This window comes from Aegilops tauschii, chromosome 7 (genome assembly GCF_002575655.3).
Source record: "Aegilops tauschii subsp. strangulata cultivar AL8/78 chromosome 7, Aet v6.0, whole genome shotgun sequence".
NCBI lineage: Eukaryota > Viridiplantae > Streptophyta > Magnoliopsida > Poales > Poaceae > Aegilops > Aegilops tauschii.
Window position 1 is genome coordinate 32,602,746 of NC_053041.3, and position 19,881 is coordinate 32,622,626.

General features: G+C 43.7%; 4 protein-coding genes across 9 annotated transcripts; 2 read left to right on the forward strand and 2 right to left on the reverse strand.

Moving 5' to 3' along the window:
• Window positions 1-4,559: 4,559 nt before the first annotated feature.
• Window positions 4,560-7,415, reverse strand: LOC109784879 (uncharacterized). Its single transcript, XM_073505688.1, has 5 exons — window positions 7,115-7,415; window positions 6,127-6,329; window positions 5,948-6,046; window positions 5,567-5,640; window positions 4,560-5,062 (listed from the first exon to the last, which is right to left on the reverse strand). The coding sequence occupies exons 1-5, from the start codon at window positions 7,395-7,397 to the stop codon at window positions 4,846-4,848; spliced, it is 876 nt and encodes a 291-aa protein (XP_073361789.1). The 5' UTR covers window positions 7,398-7,415; the 3' UTR covers window positions 4,560-4,845.
• A 98-nt stretch (window positions 7,416-7,513) lies between these two features.
• On the forward strand, window positions 7,514-11,750 carry LOC109784873 (large ribosomal subunit protein mL101 (rPPR4)). Its single transcript, XM_020343487.4, has 2 exons — window positions 7,514-7,933; window positions 10,101-11,750. The coding sequence occupies exons 1-2, from the start codon at window positions 7,712-7,714 to the stop codon at window positions 11,490-11,492; spliced, it is 1,614 nt and encodes a 537-aa protein (XP_020199076.3). The 5' UTR covers window positions 7,514-7,711; the 3' UTR covers window positions 11,493-11,750.
• Window positions 11,661-14,338, forward strand: LOC109784836 (LIMR family protein Os06g0128200-like). The gene is made up of 6 exons (XM_020343445.3): window positions 11,661-11,678; window positions 12,613-12,728; window positions 12,809-12,874; window positions 13,189-13,299; window positions 13,437-13,503; window positions 13,586-14,338. The coding sequence occupies exons 1-6, from the start codon at window positions 11,661-11,663 to the stop codon at window positions 13,631-13,633; spliced, it is 426 nt and encodes a 141-aa protein (XP_020199034.1). The 3' UTR covers window positions 13,634-14,338.
• Window positions 14,339-14,494: 156 nt separating this feature from the next.
• LOC109784847 (uncharacterized) lies at window positions 14,495-18,218 on the reverse strand. Of its 6 annotated transcripts, none has more exons than XM_073505007.1 (8): window positions 17,835-18,218; window positions 17,546-17,766; window positions 16,986-17,253; window positions 16,764-16,881; window positions 16,059-16,687; window positions 15,731-15,984; window positions 15,567-15,642; window positions 14,495-15,469 (listed from the first exon to the last, which is right to left on the reverse strand). In XM_073505007.1, exons 6-8 carry the CDS (start codon window positions 15,979-15,981, stop codon window positions 15,365-15,367), a joined length of 432 nt encoding a protein of 143 aa, XP_073361108.1. In that variant the 5' UTR covers window positions 15,982-15,984; window positions 16,059-16,687; window positions 16,764-16,881; window positions 16,986-17,253; window positions 17,546-17,766; window positions 17,835-18,218; the 3' UTR covers window positions 14,495-15,364. The 6 variants fall into 6 exon arrangements, with proteins under 6 accessions (XP_073361108.1, XP_073361109.1, XP_073361106.1 ...); XM_073505008.1 differs by having other exon boundaries at window positions 16,059-16,380; window positions 16,972-17,253; XM_073505005.1 differs by having other exon boundaries at window positions 16,972-17,253.
• Window positions 18,219-19,881: the final 1,663 nt, after the last annotated feature.

The following is a 19,881-nucleotide window of genomic DNA, read 5'->3' on the forward strand; positions in this document are numbered from 1 at the left end:
ACAATGGCCATCTTAAAGATTATTGCAGAGGGATTTGAGGATAAATATCTTGGCCTTCCAGTTCCTCAAGGAAGAATGAAAGCTGGTAGATTCCAGTCTACTAAGGAAAGGGCGTTGAAACGACTTTCTGACTGGATTGATAAATATGCTTCAAGCGGGGTGAAAGAAGATCTTATCAAGTCAGTAATTCAGACTCTTTCAGTGTATGCCATGGGTATTTTCAAATTCCATGCTACTCTTTGTTAGGATTTATCGCAGGTTATAAGGAATTTTTGGTGGGGCGATGAGGAGGATAGGAGGAAAAGCCATTGGTTGGCTTGGGATAAATTAACATGACCAAAGGGTGAGGGTGGAATGGGCTTCCGTGACCTGAGGTTATTTAATCAAGCTCTTCTGGCAAACCAAGCTTGGCTTTTACTGGTTAACCCAGACTCGTTATGTGCTAAGGCAATGAAGGCAAAATAGTATCCTCAAGGGCATCTTCTTGACACAATTTTTCCTCAGTCAACCTCAGTGACGTGGCAAGGTATTATGCATGGTCTGGAACTCCTTAAAATGGTGTCATTTGGAGGGTGGTTGATGGAGGGAATATCAATAGTTGGAGGGACAATTCGCTTCCAAGGATTTCTGGCCTCAAAATTTCTAGCAAGAAGAACATATCAAGACTAAAATTGGTTTCAGATTTATTCAAGAGCGAGTCTAGGGATTGGGATGAAAATATCATTAGACATCTTTTTTATCCTCATGACGCGGAAGAGATCTTGAAGTTGCGGATTCAATCCTCAGGGGATGGTGATTTCATTCATTGGCATTTTGAAAAGAATGGACTATTCTTAATGAAGAGTGCGTACAATCTGGCGTTAAAGCTTAAGGATCAGAAAGAGAATGTTGGGCAATCAAGTACTGCTATTAACGGAGAAAGGAGGTTGTGGGATATCATTTGGAAGGCCAACATCCTACAAAAGATTAGAATTTTCCGATGGCGTGCAACATCTGATAGCCTGGTGGTTCAGGTTAATATAATTTTACATCATCAAGCTACCATGCGTACTTGCTCTATCTACGAGGTTGAGGATGAGAGCACTTTCCACACTCTTGTTTCTTGCCCCAAGGCTCGTGCACTTTGGTTGGTGTTAAGGAAAGTTTGGGATTTTCCAGGGGAAGAGGCTTTGAATTATTCAAGGATGGACTGGTTACTTATTTCATTAGACCAACTAAGTTGTTCAGAAAGGGAGCACATCTTATTTCTTTTCTGGTGAGCCCGGCACTCGAGGACGAATGATTTGATTTTTGGAAAGGAAAAGAAACCGTTACAAGATCCGCTATGTTTCTGGAAAGTTGTTGGTCTTCCTTTTCGTTGTGTCAGCCTACAAATGAGGTAGTCACCAATTACAAAGGAAAGGAGGCGGTGGCTGGTTTTGATGCAAGTAATACTATTGTGAGATCCAAAGAGGTGTGGCAGCCGCCTCCTTCTGGCCACATCAAGATCAATGTTGATGCAAGCTTTGTGGAGAGTTTAAGTGCCACGAGCGTTGGGGTGGTGGCCAGGAGTTGTACCGGTGATATCATTGTCTCATCTTGCGACTTCATTGGGTTATGCTCTGGTGTGGATGAAGCGGAGCTTCGAGCATGCCTTGCTGGGCTTTCTATCGGTGTTTCTCTTAACATGCCTATTATTTTGGAAACTGATTGTGCGTTTGTGGCTTCTTTCCTTGCAAATGAAAGTTGTGACAGATCCTCGCTCATTGACCTCAAGAAGGAAGTGCTTGGCATCATCAGGCTTATGGGAAACTTCAAGTTGTCAAAAATAAATAGAAGGACCAATTCAGTAGCACATGAGATTGCTAAATTTAGTTTTGATAATAGATCTGATGGTTTTCTTTTTAATAATTTCCCGCCCCGCGTGGCGTCTGCTGTTATGAACGATTGTCATGATATTTTAATTAATTAATATATGGAGAGGTGTTAAAAAAAACAACAACTCGAGATTAGTGACCCAGCAACAAGCACACACCAACATCCATGGGGCCAGATTGCAATGTCATGCACTAGAAGTTTCTTCATACAGTGTGTAGGCGTCGTGTGTTGCCCTACGAAGCGACCAATGGGCCAGTGAATAATACATGATGAAACTCATAAGCCTATCTCCGAAAAACAATGCTCACCACACATATCCAAGGGTGAACAAGTATAAATGAAGTTGGTTGATGCTATGAGAATCTGGCAGAATAGTTGTTGATAAAATAAATAACAAAGAAAAGTCACCTACTTAAGGCAGTACACAACAATATATAAAAAGGGTAATATGTAAGAATCCCACACATTTCCATGCCAAATTATTCTAGTAAGTTAAATGAAATTTTTTTTTTATCTCTAAGATCAAATTACAGACTATGTCAATTACCCGTTTTAGGGAACTTTGCTTAAACATAACATAAAATATTATATCTGAAATATGTATTCGAGGCTCTTTCAAAAATTTAGGCACCTCAACTATTCAGATAAAATATTTGGATTTATTTATAAATAAATGATAATCAACATCAAATCAATAAAACACTATAAAGAGGCATCAAACCTTATAGTTAACAACCACACATTATAGCCAACTGAGTTATTACAAGAAATGATGTCTGACTTCAAGTTTTAAGGAATAATAATAAAATACTCGTCTCCCGTGTTGACATAAGACTGGCAGAGAAGCTACAAATAAATACGAATTGGAAGAAAATCCGAATATTACAACATTGAACGACAAACTTTTCTTGGTGGCCAGGTTTGCTCGTGGTTATGACACCTGGGTTGATGTACTGAACTAGGTGCTGAGCTTATTCGGTGACCAGTCCTAATCAATATATTCAACTCGATACCCTCAATGGTGAGAATTTATTCATCAACATCATCTTAAGCAAACAGTTTCTAGAAAAGCATGTACAACGAATTGGAAGAGACATTTTCGAGATTGTTGACAAAGAATTTTAAGACTAAGATTTTTTAAGAAATTCCTCTTTAGACAAGTACATGAGATAAAGGTATGATGTGCCTAGGAGCAATTTCTCCGTATATTTTGGATGCGAATACAACATGATTTTGGGCCTTGTGTGGGCATGGCGCAATGAGATGTACATCCGCTATAGTGTAAGTGAGGCAATGAAATCGTCCATGTTGAACGCCCCTTTTATGTGACGACCTTTAGTGCGCGACATCACACAACCGTGAGTTGTGACGTGTCATGATTCTTTTAGCTGCGAACACGAGTGCAAAAACCATCACTACCAAACCTCCTCCCACGCGCTCTTCCTCCACAAGCCAAAAAAATGCCTCCCCCCTCCCCCGGTCAGATCAGGAAGTCCACCTCCACCCATTCGCAGTCTCCACCAACATCGCCGGTTAGGCTTAGGTTATGTCTGTCCTACCCCGTCCCTATCAAACTACTTGTAACGAAAACAATGCGGTCGGCTAGGAATTGCCAAGGGAGAACATGAAACTTTCCATACCTTGTGTAATTCATCACGATATGAAGAGAAAAAACCATGCGAATTTACAAAAAGTTGCCACGAATCCTCATTTGAAGTTGTCATGAAGATGCGTTGAAAGATTACCACCCCTCCCCTCCCTATCCTTCCGGTCTTCCCTTACTTTGCCAAGCAAAACTCAGAAAGTGCACGTTGTGAGGGGAGCAAAAATTGACGTGTTTTTCAGTGATATTGACATGAACATGTATAGAGTTTGCCGTGTTAACGAGATCTCCAAGAGCATAGCCATTTTGCCCCCACATGTCCACTTGGACAATTTGGACATGTTCGGACACAAAAACAACCACCCAACGGGCTCCTTGAAACCTAGCCCACATGTCCGGATTTTCCGGTATCCCCCAAATCCAGTCCATATATGGGGGCCAAATGGGTCTGCCAAAATTGCCCGTCACATCGGCCTGAGAGCATGCCCCCACCCCCTTTATACCCAATCCAGTCCCCCCTCTCCGCCACTCAATCCCTAGCCAACCACCACCCGCCACATTCTAGTTGGCACTTCTGAAAAAGAATAAGGACCTCCGATGCGCTTTTTACTCAAAAATGTTGAAGGAAAGAAATGACACATTGGTGCTCTGCATTTCAAAGGAGTTATAGACACTGGTTATAGATCCACGGAAGTGATGCAAGCTAGCACCTCTTTGATCTGATTCACTAGAACAAGAAAAACCATAGGATTACAATGATATGTCATCTTGGATCCAATCTGATTTAGAATTTTTGTATGGATTGCAGTCATGATATTCAAACAACCCACGCATGCATCATTCTAAGAATTATAAAAATCCTCATAATGCCAGAATAAAATAGGCTTAGTTCTAAGAATCATAAAAATCCTCTTTTTATATTCCATTGAATCAATCAGGCTAAGGCAACATACGATGTTTTTATTCTTGGCTGTAGACGATGCTGGCCAAATTGATAATGGCACAGCGATCTTTTTTGCGAAATATGAAAGCTTCATGTATCAGATCTTTCCCTTCATCCCATGGTCTTCAAATGGAACCAGAAAGGCAGTTTCAACCGTTTCAACCTAAATTCATTTCCTCTATATATTAAATGGTCTTCAGACAAAACTAAATAGGACCATCTTCACAACCAAAGATGAAACAATTTATTCTCAGACAAACTTACACAAACAGCAAACTCAAGAATCGCTTTGCACAGAAAAAGAAAGACAAAAGGCTTTGTGATGAGCGGCAAAATGGAGGATGCAAGGCTACATACACCCTTTTCTCTGGGAAAGAATGAAGCATGCAACTGAGACCGTCGACATGGCAGTCATTGCCAGGAACACATTGGTGTGGTTGTCCTAGTAGGGCTCCAAGGATTCAACGACTCTCCTCGCTTGTATTTGCAGGGCCATCTGCCTCTGATCCGCGTCGAGGGTGGATCCAAACCGGCTCGCTGCCCATATGAGCGACGCGCACTGCTCCCCGAGAAGGTTTCTCATCTGTTCATGTATGGGAGTGTTTTCCTTCACATAAACATGGCCGATGAGCAACAGTAGGAATTCCCCGCATTTCAACCTGCATTGAAGTGCCAAATGAAAAAAAAATTAGCCAATGGGCAACAACTAAACAAACTGGAGAAACAAATATGCAGTTGATACCATTTCTAGTAGGGAGGAGCTGGAGTGGACAGAGCTTTGTAATGGAAATTCAAAACTAGGAAGGCATAATATTAAGCTGCCCAAAAATATAACAATAATGAACTGGATCAGCTCAAACTTTCACTGTGTACACGCTTAGCCACCCAAAAATATAACAATTGTGAACACGTAGAGGTCAGCAACTGATACTTTTCAACGATAGCTTTGTAGTGGACATTTCTGTAACTAAGCCAGACTTGGACACCTAGACATCTTGCTTGTTCAGAATTCCTCAATTTACGGATGAGATGTAGGCAGATCAATCAGATGAATGACATATCTTGTAGATACAGTTTACATGGGACTGGGACAATAACTTCGGTTCAAATTGTTGGGCATGCATTCAGAGTTAAAATAAGAACACTAAAGGATTTATACTTGCCTTATGTGTTCTTCCACTTGAACATCCTTCAAAAGCTCAGCAACCTTTTCAAGTCCACTGTATTCCTCAAAGTCCTGTAGAAGGAAGCAGTTATATAAGGTACAGACCAGCTGAAGAACAAAAATAACCGCAGCGACCAGAAACAATCAAGCCCAATAATTTATTTAACCACCGCGACTTCTCACACCAACTATTAATCATGTTCTGGGATGAAATTTAATAATCAGACATAACAAAACATATCTTGAAAGACAAACCATCAAAGATTTAGGCATTCCAACCATGCCAGAGCTATCTGCTAGCTTATATTTGGAACTTCTTTCTTCTATAGTACAAAATTTAAGACAACTGTAACAGATTCAGCAAAGAGGTAAAGCATACAATCTGATTCGAAGGTGAATCCAACATCAACGATATCAGAGCATCTAAGCACACCCCTTGCTCAGTTGGACCTCGGCTGGCTAATATATTCAGCAGTACCTACACCAATTGAAGTCACTAATTGCATTAAGAAGACCCAAGAACAAATAGTGCTAACAAAACAAATGAGCAGCGGATACCTGCACAGCCTTGTACTTGTGGGCCAGAGCAGTGCATCTGCTATACAAAAGGCAACAACCTTCCAAAACTCGAAGAGCTAGAGCAATTTCGGAATCTGTTGAGGGGCTCGTGATCTTCGCTGGTTCGACTCCAAATATATGATCCAATGTCACAGCAGGATCCTTTGGTTGATGCAATGAATTCTGAAAGAGAACTGGAATAACTGTCACAGAACATAAACGTGTCAGCATCGCTCCTTACTCAGGTGCACACATACATTTCAGTCAAATAAATGCGTATCTTAATAACACGGAGTGATGACACTGTACACACTAGAAGAACTAAGTAAGGGGAAAAAAGACTCTGTAGTTTTCTTTGGAATCTCATGGCAAGCTACATTAGACCCTAATGATCGTTCGACTCCAAGAAATCCAACACGGGACTAATTGATTCACAAACAAGGGAGCCCAGTCCAGTTTGTACCAAAATTCGCAGTTCATTTATGGTATTCCAAGCTGAGGCTGAGAGCTGCAACACTATGAGGGTTGTGGTGTATAAAACCGCACTAGCAGTCATGCATCCATATCAGCAAGATTATTTTTCCATTTATAACAAGCTAAGCCTAATATAGCACGCGCCGATCAGGCTGAATAACACGAATGACAGATGACGGAGCTGGTCGGGACATTTATCACCTAATCCTGAACATCATATTCCGACAAACTGCTCCCACAAAACAGCACGCCGACAAAATAACTAACAGAGGTTCCCCAATGCTCCTAATGGTCACTGAATTTTAGCCATTGTTACTACTAGACAGCCATAACATAATTAGCATTTCTCCATTGATTCCATCCAAACACCCACTGGTTATCACGCTGCATTGGCTCCATCATCAGGCAGCCAGAAGAAACCATGAAATCCAATATCCAGCGTGTTGTCGCGCTGGGTGGATCACATCACCGAAATGGGCGTGGAGATCGACCGTGGCTGGCTGAAAGAAATTACCTTGGAGATCGGGGATGGACTGGGAGTGGCGGAAGAGGAGCAGCCGCGAGTCGTCGGGCGCGGCGGCGGTGGCGCGGAGGAAGCCGAGCAGGCCGCGGAGCCCCCGCGCGCGGAGGAAGGAGAAGTCGGCCCCGGCGTCGCGCAGCCCGGCCCGCAGCGCCAGCGTCACCTCCCGGTACAGCCGCCGTCGCGCCAGCGCCTCCGCCAGCTCCCCGCCCCCCTCCGCCCGCGACGACGACCCCTCCCCTCCCCCCGCCTCCACCGCCGCCTCCTTCCGGCTCATCCCCGCCCACCGCCTCCGGTCGCCGGCGACCTCTCCTCGCCTCTCCCCCCGCTGCTCTTTTCTTTCTCCCAAAATTCCCCTTTTGCCCCTGGGTCATCGCCGAGAGAAGCCAACGCCTTCTTCTTACCACCCGAAGCCCACTCCCGGCCCAACGAGCCCGCAGCGAGGCCCAACGAGCCCGGAGCTGTGACGGGCTAGGGAAGCCCAGGCCCAACGAGCCCGGAGTGGTGGCTAGTGGTGGGAGGGGAGGGCCGCCTGGCGCCGCCAAAACCCTCAAAACCCCCGGCGAGCGGCGAGGAGAGGCGGCGGCGGCGATGGCGACGGCGACGAGGGCGAAGGACCTGGCGCGGAGGTCGCCGAAGAAGTACGTGGAGGAGGCGCTCTACCGGCGGCTGTTCCGGCGGGGGTCGACGCCGCAGGCGGTGCGCGAGGAGGTGGACGGCTTCCTCGGCAGCCGCAAGCGCGCCTTCAAGTGGGAGGTCGCCGTCTGCGTCCGCCGCCTCCGGCGCCAGGAGCTCTACCGCCCCGCCCTCAAGGTCCGCCCCCCTCCCCTCCTGATCTCGTCCGTAGTCTCGATTCGTGCTCTGCTCCGTGATGCCCTCCGCTGTCGCAGTAGACTAGATCTGACGGCGGTAGTATGGTCACGGCGGGGAATAGACGATGTGAGGTGCTGCTTACTGGTGTGGCAGTGTGCCATGGGTTACCTGTCATCCAAAGATCGAGATTTGTGTTGCAAATTTGCTTCGCAGGCCTCAAAATCGTCGGTTCTTTCGTCCACCGCAATGCTTAATTTGATTGTTATCTGTGTTGTTTGTTTGCTCTCTGGATATCGAGATCGTTGTGGGGGTATTGACGCTGTCGAATTGCCGAGTGAAACAATGATAAGTGTCTGAAACATTGAAACGAAAAGAAATGCCCCTCTAGGTGTCCTCCATTTATGCTTCCCCTCTGTCCAGTGTTGTGTATGCTAACAGGACAGGTCTGTTCAAGTCATGCCCTGTTCTGGTTTGGTGAATGCGGTGAAGGCTGCTGGGATACGGCAACTGTTGGCTCGCACACTTTGGTTGGTTCAGATAGTCGATTGTCCATAGATTGACTCCATTTCTGCTGAAAGCCTGTCATTTCGGGTGTTACAGCTGACCTGTTCATCTGCATGCTTCACTGCATTGATGACGCTTCGTCTCCGGTTTTATGAATTACCTTTAGCTTCTCTCTGCCTATTCCTCTTTACACAGTTAGGTTCCTGGTCTTATGGTTTTGTCTTGGCACTGTCACATTCCTTTTTTCTTCTTCTATTGGATGCCTCATTCTGAATAAGCATGGCCTCATATGCTCTGTTACCTGTTGACTGTTGTTTGTCAATAATCAAGGTGACATCATCGCAAGTTGCTGTGCTTGTATTTATATTTAGTACTCCCTCTGTAAAGAAATATAAGAGCGTTTAGATCATTTAGTGATCTAAACGCTCTTATATTTCTTTACGGAGGGAGTATCATAGTAATCTTTGTCAGAGTTTGCTTAGTATCTTTTCACAGGTTAGTTGTTATGTTTTTAAATGTTCCCATACTTATTGGCACTGAGCACACTTTGACCAATTTTTTCGGATGTTTGTCGCCATGTTTGCTTTGTAAATAATCTCTTTTCCTGATCTAATGCTTTTAAATGTGCTTTTCCATACTCAGTGTGAACCTTTCTATCATCTTTCCTTGCATTATTTGCACCTAGAGTGGACCCTCTCAGTTAGATAACTGTCTAACTGGGCATCTGACTTTTCTAGCAGCACTACATTTGTTTGAATTTTGGTATGAGACAGTGTAGATAATGTTTCAGCTGCATGGTTTTAAACGACTTATCTATTCTTTGGCTTGCTTTTTTTTTCTTTCAGGTTAAACCATATATGTGACATTATGGACTGTGAAATTCTCTGTTTTGTTAAATTGTGCCAGTTTACCTGGAGCTGTAATTGTCCACTCAATCTACACTGCTACATAACATAACAAAAATTATAGAACTGGTCCGTAATTGTCCACTCAATGGAAAAAAATACTATGTGTGTTCCATTGTGGTCTGTTAGATGCTTGCCATAACATTTTAAATACTACCATGACTGCTTGACATCTGACTGTAGTACTTCCGCTTCATGGTTTTTCCCAATGCTTCATACTAGCTAGATAGTTGCCTACCAAGTTGAAGATTCTAGTTCTGTGGCAACCTCTCATCTGAATGCCCCTCAATCTAGTAGTAGCCTGTAAATGTGTATGTAAGTGCTGTTGTAGTATTAGCTCCCTCTTATTCATGTTACTACTATGTGAACATTAAAGAGTTTACACTGATGGGCGTTCATTGTGTTTTCATTCTTAGTTTACCTGGAGCAGCGCTAGTAAAGTCACCTATATTTCTTTTCACTGCTCAAGTTCTTGTGAATAACTTTGCTTAAAACAGTTTTCTCTTTTTGAGATTTATGCCCTGATTTATTATGATGGTGTGCCAAGTGAATCAGTACAGAAAATGCATATACTCCCTCCGATCCATATTAATTGACGCTCACTTAGTACAGCTTCATACTAAAGTTGTACTAAGTGGGCATCAATTAATATGGATCGGAGGGAGTAGTATATCCCACTTGGTGATTATTATATGATTTTGAATGTTGCATATCTGCTTGTGGTGGTCCTTAACCCCTTCTATTGTTTATTTCTGCAGCTTACTGAAGTTATGACTAGAAGAGGCATGAATCCTACAGTCGGTGATCAAGCAATCCGCTTGGATCTTGTTGCCAAATCGAGAGGCATCGCTGCTGCTGAGAAGTACTTCATGGACCTCCCAGAAACTTCTAAAACACATCTCACATATGGCGCTCTTCTCAACTGTTACTGCAAGGAGTTAATGACTGAGAAGGCTGAGTCCCTTATGGAGAAAATGAAGGAGCTCAACTTTGCTTTCACTGCCATGTCCTACAACAGCTTAATGACACTATACACTAAGGTCAACCAACCTGAAATGGTGCCCAGCATCATCCAGGACATGAAGGCTGATGATGTTCTACCAGATGTCTATACTTATAATGTCTGGATGAGGTCACTTGCAGCTCGTCAGGACATATTAGGGGTCGAGAGGGTGATTGAAGAGATGACAAGGGATGGCCGTGTTGCTCCTGATTGGACTACATACAGTAACCTGGCTTCCATATACGTTGATGCTGGACAGTCTGAGAAGGCAGAAGCCGCTCTTAAGGAGCTAGAGAAGCGCAACACTGGCAATGATCTTGAAGCCTACCAGTTCCTCATTACACTGTATGGGCGAACACAAAATTTAGTGGAAGTTCATCGTGTTTGGCGGTCACTGAAGAGGAATAATCCTAGGAAGGCAAACATGAGCTATCTTAACATGATTCAGGTTCTTGCAAACTTGAAGGATCTGCCTGCTGCTGAGGCCTGCTTCAAAGAGTGGGAAGCTCGGTACATCCGTCCACCTAAGACTAAAGCAACTGATGCTGTGACAACTGAAACTTCTAAGTTGGAAGAAGAAGCTTCAACCGAGGCATCTAATAATGATTCTGATGTTAAGGAAACAGAGGACAAGGGAACAGAGGAGCTTGACCTGAAACGTCCTAAATACGACATCCGGGTTGCAAATGCTCTGATGAAAGCATATGTTACAGAGGGTATGCTTGACAAGGCCATCGCTCTCAAGAAGCGTGCCAAGATGCGCGGAGGAAGGCTTAACGCGAAGACGTGGGAGATTTTCATGGACCACTATCTAAAGGTGGGGGATCTGAAGAATGCCCATTGGTGCGCCGACCGTGCAATCAAGAAGGGACACAGCAGCGGCAGGATTTGGGTGCCACCACATGACGTGACCAAGACCTTGATGGGCTACTTTGAGAAGAAGAAAGACGTGGACGGCGCTGAGAGTTTTGTCGAGGTGCTAAAGAAGGTGCAGAAAGATCTGGGGACGGTGGTGTTTGAGCCGCTGGTACGGACGTACGCGGCGGCTGGGAAGAAGTTCCCTGGGATGCGACACCGTCTGAAGATCGAAAACGTGGAACTCAGCGAGGAAACTGACAAGCTGGTCGATTCCATCTGTGTTGATTGATTACGTTTATTAGAATCCCACTTTGTTCCATCTCAATAACAGACAGCAGGATGCTCTCAATTTTTTTCCTGTTTTCTTCTGCAAAACCTGTAACACCAAATGTTAGCCTGACATTTATTTCGGTTCGCCAAGGTCTCTGCACACCATCGGAGTCCTTTTGCTGTTGAAATGCTCTGCTTTTCTGTGGTACTGTGGCCTCAGTGAACCGAATGAACTACAAATGCTTCAATTGTTTGAAACAAAAATTGAATTTATGTACTGTGCAATTGTCCTCTGCTTTTCAGTTGGGCTGTTTGAAATACTCTGCTTTTCAGTTGTGTTGCAGCCTTGTCTTTGGTAAAGAATGAGCTATACATGCTTTGCTTGTTTGAAACAAAAATTGAATTTGTGTGCGAGTCTCTGACTGCAATGCCCTTAAATATGTGATATGAGCTGTGATGAATGAATACTTTGCTACTCTGAAAGTCTGAATTATACATGGTTATGTGACATTGTGACTGGGTACTCGAAAGTGCATCTGTGAGACTCTGAATGCGTCTGAACTGTAAAAAATTGTGAAGATCCGTCACAACTTTGAAAGCAAAATTGGCACTTCCCGGAAATCATTGTGCCCCTCGTGGAAATCATTGTTTCTCATCCGTCAAGTCCTTTGCTAACTATTGAGCGATTATCTACGATAGGGCTGCTCGTTGAAGAGGTGAAGGAGATGCTTAAAACTCATTAGGTATTTAGGGTTCAGTGGGTGCGGCGTTTGGTTAATGGCGCAGCACATATTTTAGTTAAGGAAGGTTGCCCGAATGGTTTCATATCCTTCAGGATTGTATTGCGAACATTGCAGCTTCGGAACTGCCCGAGCATTCTGAATAAATAGCAACACTACCAACATAAATAAACAATTCATTTTGTTCACTGTTGAGTGATTATTGCGAGCATCATTTGGTGTTTAATGCAAAAATAAATAGAAGCTGTATACCTTGTCACGGAGATTACAAGTGGACGAATGTAAAGTGAAAATAGCTTATAAGAACACACTTTTTCTCGTTGAGCAGGGAATGGCCACAGAAATGATCAACACGCTCAGACTTGATTTTCAGAGTGAAAACCATGATCTAGCCTTTAGTCGCTGCTTCGGACTGCTGCTTTTGTGTTCTCCTGCTTCTATCTCCTCACCACGGCGATTTCTGGGGAAATGCTGCTTTGCCTGAAATTAGTTTTCATCAGCATTTACCCAATGCAGTACTTGACTCGTTCCATGACACTCTTTTCTTTGCAGTGTCCTTTTCTGGCATTACTAACAACCATTTAACTTGTTTCAGATGGGAAGGAGTGTTGATGAATTCTTTCCTGTTTAATGTAGGACTGATCCTACTCTGCTCCATCAGGTATGTTGCCAAGGTCTTAGTTTAGAAGTCCATGTGTTATTGTAAGTTCCCATGACATGTTTGAAGGCTGTAACTTTACAAGAATTAAGGTAGTGGAGACATGTGACAGATCTAAAGAATTAGGACTGGAGTTTCTGTTATTAGTCAAGTAATAGTGCAACACTTGGAAGTGCACACCCTGAAGGATTTGGTGAGGGCCTATGTTTTTTTTTATTTACATTAGATGAATAATGGCCTCTGCATGAATTGAATGTGAATTGATTATTTTTTAAGAAGTCCTCTCTATTGAATTTCCACGCTTGTGTATTATGCAATGTGATTCAGTTAAGCACGACAGCTTTTGCGCACTACGCACAAGCAACTGCAGCTCAGGAGATCTTTGGCCACACGCTGCAGTCTCTTTGCGGAATTAAGTATCTTTACAAGTAAGTCTTGAACTAGCATGAAGTCCGTAGAATTATCAACCTGCAGTTGATGATTCAATAGCTCAATCTATATCGTTGTAGACACTAGAATCTCAGAGTTATGTATACATACTGCTATTGAACATCTGAATATTCAGGTACAATGTTTTTCAGTATGGATTTTTTGCTCTTCCCATCCTCACACTCTTCTACTATGCACTTTTTGTAAGTCACTTCCTCGGAAGTACTTAGCTCACCAAATTCTGTAAAAGTTGAGCTTATTTTGATCATCACAATCTTTGTCCAGTGGTGTCGAAAGAGGAAACCGACAGGAAGGTTCCAGCTCTCAAACTAATTTTCTGTTTGCTCTGTAAGCAAAGCCTGACGAACTCAATATCATATTTGTTCTTGAGTGATAGTTTGGTTAGCGATGTATATGATCTTGCAAACCACTTTATGGAAGAGCTGGAGAGTTTTCATCAGTGTAAATTAGCGACAACGTCATGGAAGATGAAAACAACCACGGGCACGGACGTTAAAGTAGGAGAACCCAGTTTCCTTTGTAATTAAGTACACATTTGTCGCCTGTTCTTTTCTGTATTATTATTTGATGATCATCAATCGGCTGATGTTATTCTTCAAGTTGATGGGTCTGTGAGAGGTGTTCTGTGTGCTCCTTTGTTGTTCCTTTGCGGTTCTGACTCAAATTAGTTCAGTTATTTTCTTTTGTATGTAGCATTCTGTGACTACCACGCACACTTGTAGATTGTATCAAGGATGGCTTGTCTTGATCTTTCTATTGTTGTTTGTATGTCTTTCTGGAAATTGCACTTTGCTTTTCAATTGAGAACTTTGCACGTGCTGATCGAAAATTCGTTTCTGAGCTTGGGCTCAGATGCTCCCGAAATCAGCAACGTTGGTTTGCATGTAGATCTGTGCCAGGCGTGGTATTTTCTGCCGGTATTTCCATCGTACGTTGAGAAAAACAGGCAAGCTCTGAGCAGCATTGAATGCGATGGCAGAGCGTACCGTAGATGCGGACCAGCCTAGTGAACGCACGGACCAGCCATTCTCCTGTGCCGCAGGCTGAGCCGTCTCCGTCGACGGAAATCGTTAACGGACACCCTTCCAGCCCATCATTATTGTAAACCCAGCAGGGTTGGTGGGGCAACCCTAGAACAGATTTTGCCCATCGCCACCGCTCCATTCCCTTTCTAGTCCCGCCGCCATGTCCGTTCTAGCTGACTTCCTCCTCCCTCTCATCTCTTGTCCATTTGTGGTGACGAGCTCGAGACGAACGTTGCGGCGGGACCAGAGACTAGTCGGGCGTCGATTCTACAAGTACATCATCCTTCTGTATGATGTCTCATGTATCTCCAAACAGAAGTTCTGTCCGTCTTGAATGTCTGCACGTTGCTTTGATCATATTCAGCTAGGTTCAGCATTCATGCAACGGATCTATAGTAAATTCCTTAGCGGTCCTCTAACTGCATCGTACGGTGTCACACTTGGCATCAAAAGGTACTAGTTGTCATCAAAATCTTGTTCCAAAACCACTCCCCTTAGTGATTTACACTTTCCAAATTCAGGCATAAACCTGTCCCAGATTTGCTATATATATATATGAAACTACAGGCTGAAAACACTAAAAAACAAAAAATAAATCGACAATCCAGATATAATACAAGATTCATGCTGCTCTAGTACGCCTTAACCGCATTTGCTGCAATGAAAAACAGCCATATCTGTCATCCAAACAGATTTTCAGTGTCAAAGTCATACATGGATTATGTCTGCTTCCGACACAGCTACTCAATTCTGGTATGTAAATCACGGGATCAAATAACCACTAGTACCAATAGCATTGCACATTCTGAGAGATGAACATACATCCACATACCATATCAGCGCTTACATTTACTTAAACTGCTTAAGAATCCATCTAAAAATGCAGTACATGTCCATAGTTTTTCATCTACAAGGTGGCAGGTGTTTGTGCTGCAAAATGCCCCAGCAACTAAATCGGGACAATTCAACCAAAAGATCTTGCCGGGCTGCACGTAGAGTGAACGAATACTTCATTACTTTAGTCAAGGATCTCCTCGTACAGGAACTCTGGGATGCATCCCTTATTCCCCTTCATCGTCACTATATCACATGCAATCTTCTTGCGGAGGTGCTCGATCTGCTCCTGTGAGAAACAAAAAATGCAGAAAACTGCTCAATGCATAGTCAATGGGGCATATTTAGACTCTGTACACAACTAAAAGTTTTTCCCAGTTTGATACCTGGTTCATATTCGATCTCAGGTAAAGGCCAGTGAACTCCAGTATGTAGTGCACGACATACACCACACCGTCTTCCCTGCGTGCAGAGTACATGGGTTTTTAGGGTTGCTGCAGCCAACTGGATTTAGCCTTCATCTATGTATGCTCAATGTAGGATCACTAACCTGGTGCATGGCTCGTGTTGTGCAACCAACGAGTACACAAATGACCATCCAGTCGTCTCGACCAAGCCTGCTCCAAACTTGTCATTAAAAAGGTTGTAAAACCTACGCTGGAACTTCCTCGCTAGCGCCTCATGCTTCCTCTTCATCTCATCTGATGGATCTGTCTCTGTTGGATCAAGCACCATTACAATCTTCTTCTCAGTGTCGAGAATGTACAAGGACCAGCAATCCATGAACATCACAGGGAACATGAACTGAAAATCGGTTTGAAAAATTCGGTTAGAAACCAGACTGAACGAAGCATGCAGTTCATTACTTCTTCACTTACTGGTTTAATCCCAGTTTATTTCGTCGTCTTCCTTACAAAGTTCATCCTGCATTCAATCCAAACACACCAGACTCGGGTTCATATGCAGTGGAGACAACACACAACAGAAGGAATCATCAAGCGAGTCATATATACCACAAAAACAGGATAAAAATCTCTCTCCATCTGTCAAGCCATCCGCGGTACATTTTCTTCTCTTTCTCACTGGGCATCCGTTGAATGCACACAAATTCAGTGTTAACTCACCCCCAGGAGTGAGCTCATCCATCAAGTCCTGTCCGGATGCCACCGCCAGCAGTGGATGGAAGTGCTTGAACCATTTCTTGCAGGATAACAACATTTAATTTTTGCAATGATCAACCAAAAAACAGTTTAAGCATCCTAGAAGCACATGGTGCCCTGTCTGGTGGTGCACTGCCGAGGCATAGCGTGAAAATTTGCAAACGTGCTAATTCAGTACAGTAGTTCTCCCTACTAATGCAATATCTATGCAGGTACTGATTTACAAACAATTTACCCTAGTTCAGCTAACTAATTGAAATATTCTTCAGGTAAAACAGTTTTCACAAAAAATCTATACGAAAAATCTGGCTGATTGGCAAGTAAGGGTTCGGCTGCTCTGTTTTGATCTGTAATAACAACAAACAATAACTCAGCTTCTGGGAGCTACCAGCAAGTAAGAGTTCTATGCTAGCCCATACATACCAGTCAAAATTGTCGTAGGCGGTGATCCACCCAACATTCTCAGGACTCAGCAAAAACTCATTCAAAACTTTCGGCACTCGCACCTGCATGATCAGCTATTCTCTGCCTCAGGCTTTCCCTGGAAAAAAAATCAAAAAAAGTGATGGCACATCAGCTCACTCCATGATGCTTTTTTTTCAAACCAAAATTGCACAAAAAAGAAACCCACATTGTATCTCGTACCACAGAACCTAGCGAACAACCGCACACTCTCTCCTGCATCGACTTGGTTCTTTCTGCATTCAGTCGGCTTTTTTTACTGAATCTAACTTCCCATGAATAAAGACTGCAGAAGTCGTATGCCTCGTTCAACGAATCGGAACGTGTTCCTAATTCTGGTTTAATCACACTCCTCGTCGGTTCCTCAGCAAACTTCCGTATCGCTTGCTCCAGTGCGCTCATCCATGAAGCGCACGAATTTCTGTCCGGCGGTGCACTCCCTAGTCTTAACCTACAGCAATAATGCTTCGTCCAGTCAATTAACACAAAACTGGTGTGCTGCAGACAGTAGCATTTTCCCTGAAAATTATGAACTGGTTTCTCAAAACATTTAATCGACAGAGTCCTGATATGCAGCCTGGTTCAAGGCAACGTTTCTCTTATATGAAATTCTAAACACCTTACGACATCTAACTACCTGAAACACGTCAAAACCAAATACCTGCTCCCTTGAACTTAACTATCTGTCGACAAATGCGCTCAAATTCAATATACAATCAGACCACGGGGACATGACGGCTCACCTTTTCGTCCATCATCCAGGTGCCTCCCGGTTAACCTTTCCGATAGATTGAGCTGACTTTGTTGGCGACGCGGCTCTTTTCCGCCGCGCCTCAGGGCGCAACCAAATTCACCATTTGAATCATACGGGCCAAGAGCGCCAGCCTCCCCCCTGGGCAGCAGCCTTAGCGGCACCGGATCCGGGTGCTCAAGGTTATCGGCGAACTCTTCCCGAATTGGGATCCTGCGGGCGCCGGAGTTCAAGAAAAGGTCTGTGAATCAATAGAGGGGCGGCAGAAAAAAAGAGCTTACCTGACCACCAGATCGAGCACGAACTCCAAGCCCTTCTCCTCCATCCTGCCACGCCGCCGGCCGTCCTCGACGCCGCCCTCGTTCCCTCGAGATCCAAGAGCAACCCTGCAATGACGGGCCCAAGCCGACGGGATGACGGCTCTGGATTTCCACGCTCCCTCGACTAACGACCTGTGCCATGGCACAGCCCATCCCAGTGACGGAGCCGTCCGCGGACCCACGCGCGACGACGGACGCCCATACCGAAAAGGCCCACATACGACACTGTGCACCGCGTATTCGCTACCGTATCTTCCTTTTCCACGGGCCTAAACTGCTGCACCAGCTGGACTTTCTCGCATCCCAATGGCTCAGCGGACGATCTGGATTTAGGGTGTAGCTGAGCCTGGGCACCAAAATGCCCTGTCCCGTGCTGATCGCGTCTCTGATCACTAACTACTTCAGAAACTTTTCTGTCTTGACAACACAATGTGTGAAATAATGAGTAGAAAAGAAAACTCTTGTCAAGAAAATGAAAGAAGAAAACATAAACTGCCAAGGCTGTTGGCCAGGCTTGTGTACCTGGGATAATCCCAAGCAAAGGATATAAGAATCGTAACTAAATTCACCCAAAAAAAAAGAATTGTAACTAAATAGAGTGTTGATTCATAAGCCTCGAAATCCAAAGCAAGCCACTTTTCATTGGATACAATCTGGACCGTATCAGGTCAATGCTAAGCTTAATGCAGTAACTCTTGCATGGCAGTAAAATAGCCAACACAAGTTAATACATGTCATAATCACAAGCGAGCGAGATTTCTTTTCTAGTTGACCAAAACTGTATCTATGATTCCTAATCTGTAAATACATAATCAGGCAAACACTATTGTTCGTGTTGTGAAAATATATAGGAGGTCCTACTGGACAATGAATGCTGCATTTAGAGAACTAAAATCATGACATCCCTGCAAAATTCAAAAAGCCCTGAAATCACGGCTTTGCTCTACACATTCTAAAACATGCGCTGGAGGGATGCTAGGTCATATTTGTAATGGTGCAGTTTTCCCCCTCGAACCATATAACAAATCTGCATGTGTTACTTAGATGAGGAATAGGAGTACAAGACCATTCATGAGTCACGACCAAGAAAGTAATGCCAAGCTGCAGCGATCCTAAGACAGCTACATGCTCTGAGTACAAAGGCAGAGGTCTTCAGCGCCTTCTCTGATCTGCTCAATAACTGTCAGAATGTGGGTGAAAATGTTGCAGAAAGCCCTGCCATCTCTCTCTCTCTCCAAATGCTCCAGGTGATAAGGACGACCATGGTTTTCAGAGTTTTCCTCTTGACGCCTTTCTTGAGCTTCTTGAATGCCAGCAGTTGATTAACAAGATGTTAGTAACATCACATTTTTAAGTCGAGATGTTCTAGAGTGCGTAGTACACGTAGGTAATCTGAACAGCTATTCACACATCCCTTCAGTTTCCTCTAAGATCTCACCTCACTAGTGAGAACACACACCAAAAGTCTGTCTAGCCCAACCTCTCATGACATGAGGACCAACTAAAGGAGCACAAATACACACCATACATGGTCTAGAAGCACATAGAGATATATAGAGATAGAGCAGCTACGAAAGTATGATGCTGCTGAATGGTATTTTGCTCAAGTGGAGTTAACTAGCATGACCAGAATGCAAGAAAAGCATGAAGGAACTCATCACACGCCATTGATGTGAGCAATAATCCTGAAGCGACTCAAAATGTATGTTTGCAAGTCAAATATGTAATTAAACTTCCTATGGAATTAGAAGTGCATTTAGACTATCTTCCGTAGGTGCGCATAATTTTCTGTTGATCACCACAGGGAAAAATGCCAATTACTTGTATACATTGTGGATAACAATCAATTACCGCTAAAATATTAGCTCCTTTTCAATGGGAGGCAAAGTTATTTCTTCTTGTTTTTTTCTTAACAACTCATGTAGTGGGAAAAGCAAGGACACATTGTTTCCACTAATGACAAAGCTAGCAAATATAATTGTTCTGAAGGTATAGAGAGAAGTTATTA

Excerpts from the sequence above, each read along its gene's own strand:
- LOC109784879 (XM_073505688.1), bottom strand. The coding sequence starts at position 7,397 with ATGAGCCGGAAGGAGGCGGCGGTGGAGGCGGGGGGAGGGGAGGGGTCG. Across the intron at positions 6,047-6,126 it reads ACAAGTACAAGGCTGTGCAG|GTACTGCTGAATATATTAGC; the intron begins GTATCCGCTGCT and ends CAATTGGTGTAG. Across the intron at positions 5,063-5,566 it reads CAAGTGGAAGAACACATAAG|GTTGAAATGCGGGGAATTCC; the intron begins GCAAGTATAAAT and ends ACTTCAATGCAG.
- LOC109784873 (XM_020343487.4), top strand. The coding sequence starts at position 7,712 with ATGGCGACGGCGACGAGGGCGAAGGACCTGGCGCGGAGGTCGCCGAAG. Across the intron at positions 7,934-10,100 it reads TCTACCGCCCCGCCCTCAAG|CTTACTGAAGTTATGACTAG; the intron begins GTCCGCCCCCCT and ends TTATTTCTGCAG.
- LOC109784836 (XM_020343445.3), top strand. Across the intron at positions 12,875-13,188 it reads ATCCTACTCTGCTCCATCAG|TGTGATTCAGTTAAGCACGA; the intron begins GTATGTTGCCAA and ends TGTATTATGCAA. Across the intron at positions 13,504-13,585 it reads TCTTCTACTATGCACTTTTT|TGGTGTCGAAAGAGGAAACC; the intron begins GTAAGTCACTTC and ends ATCTTTGTCCAG.
- LOC109784847 (XM_073505009.1), bottom strand. The coding sequence starts at position 15,981 with ATGTTCCCTGTGATGTTCATGGATTGCTGGTCCTTGTACATTCTCGAC. Across the intron at positions 15,643-15,730 it reads CAACACGAGCCATGCACCAG|GGAAGACGGTGTGGTGTATG; the intron begins GTTAGTGATCCT and ends CTCTGCACGCAG. Across the intron at positions 15,470-15,566 it reads TGAGATCGAATATGAACCAG|GAGCAGATCGAGCACCTCCG; the intron begins GTATCAAACTGG and ends TGTTTCTCACAG.